Source organism: Poromitra crassiceps, assembly GCF_964638095.1.
Source record: "Poromitra crassiceps genome assembly, chromosome: 22".
NCBI lineage: Eukaryota > Metazoa > Chordata > Actinopteri > Beryciformes > Melamphaidae > Poromitra > Poromitra crassiceps.
Genome location: NC_139647.1, coordinates 20,170,101 through 20,177,600, shown reverse-complemented (window position 1 = coordinate 20,177,600; position 7,500 = coordinate 20,170,101). Strand labels below are relative to the sequence as shown.

At 41.7% G+C, this 7,500-nt stretch overlaps 1 protein-coding gene across 1 annotated transcript in view; it reads right to left on the bottom strand.

The window, feature by feature from the left end:
- LOC310796400 (sodium/potassium/calcium exchanger 3-like) overlaps positions 1 to 7,500 on the bottom strand; it is a gene marked incomplete at both ends in the record, with an annotated part of 32,233 nt that overhangs the window by 8,490 nt on the left and 16,243 nt on the right. The window contains 7 exons of the mRNA XM_083658588.1: positions 2 to 132; positions 858 to 911; positions 1,157 to 1,182; positions 1,542 to 1,616; positions 4,592 to 4,695; positions 4,974 to 5,058; positions 5,160 to 5,234. Of these exons, the coding sequence (XP_083514714.1) occupies positions 2 to 132; positions 858 to 911; positions 1,157 to 1,182; positions 1,542 to 1,616; positions 4,592 to 4,695; positions 4,974 to 5,058; positions 5,160 to 5,234 (550 nt within the window). The remainder of the gene's footprint in view (position 1; positions 133 to 857; positions 912 to 1,156; positions 1,183 to 1,541; positions 1,617 to 4,591; positions 4,696 to 4,973; positions 5,059 to 5,159; positions 5,235 to 7,500) is intronic.

Below are 7,500 nucleotides of genomic sequence, written 5' to 3'. Positions count from 1 at the left end.
CCTTTCTTCAGCAGGACAGCAGTAGCGTCACAGCTGTCATCCAGCTCAGCGTTACTGGCCGCCCCGTTCCTCAAGGTGGACGACGACTTCTTCTTTCTCCTCTCCAGAAAACGAACAATGTGGGAGTTCATCCTGGAACAGAGGGCATCAAACCACTTAGCAGCATACACTTACCTACTATCCTTTCCAAAGAACTCATATCTGTTCTCAATTAGCCTCGCTGTGTCCTAAAATCAGACACTTTTGCTGCTATCTTTAAGTCGGATAGCTACAGTTAGCTACTGTTATTATGACCATGTAATGTTTACAACTGATTTAATGGTGTAAACGTCAAGTATAACCTCTTACCTTTCATTCTTTGGACATTTAAATGACCATGTATTTATATGCAATTTGACATGTCGATTGTTAGACATGTCTAAAGTAATTCCACACCACTAGTTGGCGTTTGGTGAAATGAAAAGTCCCGCGAAAAGACCGGAAACTCAGGGCCATAGTGTCTGACTCACGGCCTTTGGCCATGTTCACATTACAGGCAAATCTGATTTGCTAATAAAGTCATTAATCATCATTATCTTGATTGGTTTCCCAAATCTGATTTGGGAGTGTGTCCGCACCACTGCCACAAATCTGATTTTCAAGTCGGATCTGTGTATCCAGACCTCCATATGTGGTTTGGGACAAGTGACACAAATCAGACTTGGAGCATCCAGACTCATAAAACCAATATGGATAGAATCATTAATAGGTCACTAAAGTTCACAAATCAGATTTGGCCTCCTAGTCTGAACATGGCCATAGTGTCTGACTCAGGACACAGTTTGGCTACTATCAAAACTACGCTTAGACATACTTACTTCATGATCAAAATGTAGACGAAATACATCAGAATCAACGTGAGAGCTTCCCACCTGGAAAACACATAGTTTAGATTGAATTACTATGTGAACTATTTAAAGCATTGAATCATACATTTTGATGACTATTTTGTCAGAGGAGCATGTTATGGATGCTTCTCATTTAAATCAGTGATAACACCATTTCTGACATGAATGGTTGAATAAAACACAATGAAGCATGAATACAAAGAGAAATAACAATTATACAATAACAATTATAACAATTATACATAACAATAATGATTGATTAGACTCACCACACCACTTTCTCGTCATATATGAACTGTGGGAAGAGAGAATAATGACAAAAAGGTGAAAAAAAAATCATAGAAATGGACCAGGTATTACATTGAATTACTGTTGAAATCAACCTGCATTTTTATTTTAGATTCACAAAATCTATATAAGAGCCAGGCAAGAAAAAGATGTGGATCAATTTTCACGCATGCATGTATTTATCAATCAATCACAGATTTATCAATCAAAGTGGCTGTTCAATTAGTCAATAAAATATTATAATATAAATATATAAAAATATTAGCAGACCTAGACTTTCTTTAGTCGAGGATGGCCGTAATGCATGTTACAGTGTATTTGCAATGTTATTGTGACTGGATGTGTCTTCATATCTAGGTTCCTCACCGCTATAAGAGCAGAGATAGATAAGGTGTAGTAGATGGAGTCTCTGAGCAGAGGCCAGCGGGAGAGACGCACCGGCTGGGAGAGAGAGAAGGATAGAGAGAGACAGACAGACAGAGAGAGAGAGAGAGAGAGAGAGATTATAAAACAAAAAGCAGCGAAAAGTGAGTAAAATTGTTTAATTAATTAATTAATTGAATTACTTCCTTCTTTTGTCCCATTGAGTAAGACAAGGTATTCACACTGCTGTGCACCAGACAAATGAGATTTAACACAAGGCTCTCGATGGATCGTGGTAAATCATTGTGTGTGTGTGTGTGTGTGAGAGAGAGAGAGAGAGAGAGAGAGAGAGCGAGAGCGAGAGCGAGAGAGAGAGAGAGGGAGTGTGTCTCTGTCTGTCTGTCTATAATAATAAATAATAATAATAATGATTGGATTTATATAGCGGCTTTCCAAGTGCTCAAAGCGCTTCACAGAATCATTATTCGTTCACACCATTCGTACCGGTGGTTGGAGGCAGCCACACATCGGCGCTCAACGGCCCCTCCGACCACCATCATTCATGTCTACATTCATACCAATCATACGAGGCAAGGAGGGTTAAGTGTCTTGCCCAAGGACACAACAACGGCAGCTGGGAGGGAGCGGGGATCAAACCGTCTGACTCAGACACTTTGCTGCAAACTAAATGCAGTTATGACTTAAGGGGAGGCAGACACTATCGTCTAGGGAGAGCGAGAGAGGTAGAGAGAGAGGGAGAGAGAGAGGGAGAGAGGTTAGCTGGCTTTTCATCCAAGGAGTTTGATTAAAAACCCTGAACGCGGTGAAATGCTGTGTAATGTGTTCACAATCGCTTTGACACAGAGAAGTTAAACGGTAAATCGGCCTGCGTTTATAGAGCACTTTGATCCAAAGCACTTTACATTAGAGTGGAGTTGGATGAAAATGTAGTTAGTGAGAGAGAGAAAACAGATTCAGAGACAGAGAGGTAAAGACAGAGAGACAAACAGACGAGACATAGTCTTTGTGTTTCTTGTAATAGGCAATGTACACCAGATGCGTTACGGCTGCGTTGCGGATCCAGTAAAACTGATGGACCAGACTCACGCCCATGTCAATAGATGGGTGTGCGGTACGGAAAAATGACGCACCTGTTCTATTTTTGTCGGATCCCGCATACGTCTGACAGATTACATGAGTGTGGGTCTGTCTCGCAGCCGTACCGCATCTGTTCCGGAGCCGGTGGACATTTTAGACTTAACCCACTGTACCTGTCCTGACACGCCCGCAGAAACATAGTTGAATGCTGCTTGTCCCACATAGCCAGGGCCCGAAATTAACTTTTTGACCCACCGGCCAGTGGCGGGTAGATGGAAAAAATCTACCCGCCAAGCATATTTCTTACCGGCCAAAAAAAAAAAACGCATTTTTGTGTCACATATATCCATATATATCAATTTTTTTCAGTACATTTCAAGTAGATAAGGTATTACGTTGAAGAATACACACTTAAATAAGAGGGCAGAGTAAAATTTGAAGCAAATTATTTTAATATATTGATTGATGATTGATTAATCAATAGCCTACATGTCAAGTCAATCTTATCAATACATGTCAAGTCAATCTTGAGCTTACATTGTTGCAAAAAAAAACAACGCAACTAAAAGTAATAACTGCGACAGTCTCAGTGCAGACAGCACACAACTTGGGCTACACACCTTTCTCTCCCACTCCACACCTGGCACCTGCGTTAGCTCTCCTGCACTCGTTCTTGGCTCCACTTCGGCTTTATTGGTGGTAAGCATTTTGATTCATCTCCTCATCATACTCGCTCAATGAATCAATCGCTCGGCAACAAGCGCGAGCGATTGATTCATTGATTGATTCGCCCGATGTAGGCTGTCAATTTAGCAGAGGTTAAAAGAGCTTCTTACCTCCGCTAAATTGACGACTGCATTCCATTCCACTCCAGTCATGTTTGGTAGCCTATACGGACGGCAGAGCCAGAATGAAACAGTCTCACAAAGCACTCGTGCCAGCTGCGCAGCAAAACACACATAACTATTATCTCCTCATATATACTGTATCATACGAGTGTCGGCAACAAGTGCGAGCGATTGATTCATTCATTTATTGATTCGCCCGACGTTAGGCTGTCACGCAATTGACACTGCTACGGGAGAGAATGAAACAGCCTCAGGAAGCACTCGTGTTATACTACTGCGCTGAACGCACTAACGTTAAACTAACCTTACGTTTCAGACTGCTCCCTTGTATATTGTGGCTGGGATCAGCGCTCCGCAGCGCACTCCCAGGCCAGCGTTTAACAGTGGGAAAAATACGCTAGGTGGACACAGGCCGGCTACACACAGTTTTAATATTACATGACGACTATTTTGCGACCCGCCACGTGGCGGACAGATGCCAAATCTAACACGCCAAAGCAAAAATATGCCCGCCATTGGCGGGTGGCGGGCTCTAATTTCGGGCCCTGCACATAGCCTAATTCTGTTTGTTCCCCTGGCTGCGTGGAGAGACCTGTGCGGCCGCTCAGAGGACAGAGGCTGCTCCGTTGCTGTCCAGGGTGCTGAGAGGTTTCCCGCGAGTGAACGCAACCTTCGCGCCACAGTAACAGGAGGCAGCGCCACAGCCAATGGAAAAAGGGGCCGTAATTGCCTGTTAATCAACAGTAATGCCATGCACCTGGTTGACGGTCTATATAACCACTTGTCATTTCAGAAAACGGTGCTGATCTTAAAACACCTTCCTGAGAGCGAACTGTGCTGTGCCTCCTGAACCCGCTGTCTCCTCGATTCCTCGTCTCTGTGAAAGCTCGCCGTCAGAGAGACCCCGAGCCTGCTCTATATCCTATGGAAGGACGTTCACCTGCTTTACCGGAGGATGCCTGGACCACCCCCATTACTTTGGATTATAAAGACTTTTAGCCTCTCGGTTGTGCTGTGCCTTGGCAAACCTTTTGAATATCAGTAAAAGACTTGAAAACTTATTTGTGTCTGTCATCTCTGCATTTGGGTCCAAAACGTCGGCCTTACATGTCCAGCGAAGATGCCACACACGCCGATGATGCAGAGGATGTTGAAGACAGCTGAGCCCACGATGGTGCCGACGCCCACGTCACCTTTAGTGATGAAGACTCCTGCACAGCAGGGGGCAGAAGACACTGGTTACCACAGATCACCAGCAACACAGTCCACATTGCCAGAAAACACTGGTTACCGCAGATCAACAATACTGTCCACATTGCAAGAGTAATTCCAGTTTCTTCTTGTGATATTAAAACTGAAGCATGAAGGTGTGGCTTTCCAGGTACTAAATTATTTTGTTTTTATTCGTTTTTTTTATTATTAACATCTTGATTTAGCAGCTCAACAGTAGGCTATATTGCTCTTAATGCTACTATAGTTGGATTCTCACCGATGACAGAGGTGAACAGTTCAGGAGCTGAACTGCCTGCTGCCATGAAGGTTGCACCTGCAACATCCTCACTCAGATGGAGACGCTGGGAGGGAGGAAGACAGAGAGCAACATGATAAAGGAAAGCAGTAGGACAACAGCAGATCTTCTAGTGATGGTAACAGTGGAACTGTGGTGTTTTCCTACCTCACATATCTTCTCTAGTGAGGGGACAAAGTAGTCGTCACACAGTATGGCCAGGGCGTAGAACATGTACATAGCCTGCAGAGGGCAAAACACTCTGGTGAGCAACAATACACACATACACATATTGGTTAAGATTAGTATTAGAATATTAGGTTAGGATCAGATGTGAGGGTTAAGATTAGTATTAGAATATTAGGTTAGGATGAGATGTTAGGGTTAAGATTAGTATTAGAATATTAGATTAGGATCAGATGTTAGGGTTAAGATTAGTATTAGAATATTAGGTTCGGATCAGATGTTAGGGTTAAGATTAGTATTAGAATATTAGGTTAGGATCAGATGTTAGGGTTAAGATTAGTATTAGAATATTAGGTTAGGATCAGTAGCCTGTACTACGAATGTTGGATAAGAAGATCCAGGATCTGTCCCTTGATCTGGTTTGTCTAAACCAGATCAGCTCGATTGTAGTTAACTTGTACTACGAACCTCGTTTGCCAGTCGTTAACTCGAACCAGGTTTTTCTAATCAAGTTGACTGCGCGTGCACATGAAAATGCCCGTGCACACGAGCTCGTGCCCGCAAAAGAGGCGTGGTTTTTAACAACTAGCCAATCACAATGCAATATGGACCGCTCAGCTCAGAACCGTAGCTTTTACAGCGCCAGACACGCCTATTTCCTCATTCATCAAAGCCATCGACTACTATGTCAGAATCAAAATCCGCATTGGATATTTTTAGTCTGTTCCCGAATGACTGTCTAAAGTTACCACTTTTATTCACATCAGTCATTTATTTGAAGAACGGTTTCTGCCTCCACGTATCCTACAGCAGCTGAATTCACCCTCTCAATAAACTGCGAGTGGAAGCAATGTGTAGCCTAATGTCTCAGTCCAAAATCCGTAGACCATTTAGGCTCAACGAATAATAATGATGTCATGTTTAGTCGCACTGATTGAATAATTCCTATAGGCTATCAATAAAAAAAAGAATGATAATAAAATTAAAAGAGGCTTCTGAACGACACGGTATGTGCGGGCATAGATTTCATTTATAAAAAATAGCCTATTTTGTGGTCACATATATATTGTCAGCAGAGTCGCATATCTCCATATTTCATATAATGATGCTGGAAATATGAAGTTCAATCACATCATACAGGCCAAAAGCAACACTTGCAGCTGCAAAATGCAGGAGTAGGCTAGATATGAATCATCTTAATATGGGATCGCCTGTGTGCAGGTGATCCCATATTAAATTGCTTAGATGTAGTAGGCTATTCCAGCATGTAAGCTATGACTATTTCAATTCCAACCCAACGTCAGTCTCAGCTCCATTGCGCACACGGCACCGTGCGCTTTGGAGACGTTTATGTAACCTTTTTATGCCGGTTTAGTGATATTTCTCCACTCACTATTCAGCTGCAATCGATCAGCGGGATCAAACAACGTATCTAGGCTACTTGAGAGCACAAAAATGAATATATAAAAACATATTCCAAAGTGGTATAGGGCTTAATTAAAATAGCCAACAAGTGCAAGGCTTTAGTCCTTGATTAACATTAACATTGATTACCATTACTCATTCAACATTACAATTCGTGCTCCTTCGGGAAACTCATCCAGAAAGGGGTTGGCCATTTTTCCAAACTGCTGATTCGATTGGTTCGTGGGCGGTGGATTTAAGGTCTAATCTTATCCTTGCAACTTAACCTGCTACGGACCAGGTTAAGTGTGAAGCATAAGTTGCTATGGAAATATATGTCGGTAAGAAGTTAACTTGCTTTGTAGTATGGCCAAACCAGGTTTAAACCTGAAGTTACCTCGCTAAACCACTAAACTGGCTTTGTAGTACAGGCCTCAGATGTGAGGGTTAAGATTAGTATTAGAATATTAGGTTAGGATGAGATGTTAGGGTTAAGATTAGTATTAGAATATTAGATTAGGATCAGATGTTAGAGTTAAGATTAGTATTAGAATATTAGATTAGGATCAGATGTTAGGGTTAAGATTAGTATTAGAATATTAGGTTAGGATCGGATGTGAGGGTTAAGATTAGTATTAGAATATTAGGTTAGGATCAGATGTTAGGGTTAAGATTAGTATTAGAATATTAGGTTAGGATCAGATGTGAGGGTTAAGATTAGTATTAGAATATTAGGTTAGGATGAGATGTTAGGGTTAAGATTAGTATTAGAATATTAGATTAGGATCAGATGTGAGGGTTAAGATTAGTATTGGAATATTAGGTTAGGATCAGATGTTAGGGTTAAGATTAGTATTAGAATATTAGGTTAGGATCAGATGTGAGGGTTAAGATTAGTATTAGAATATTAGGTTAGGAT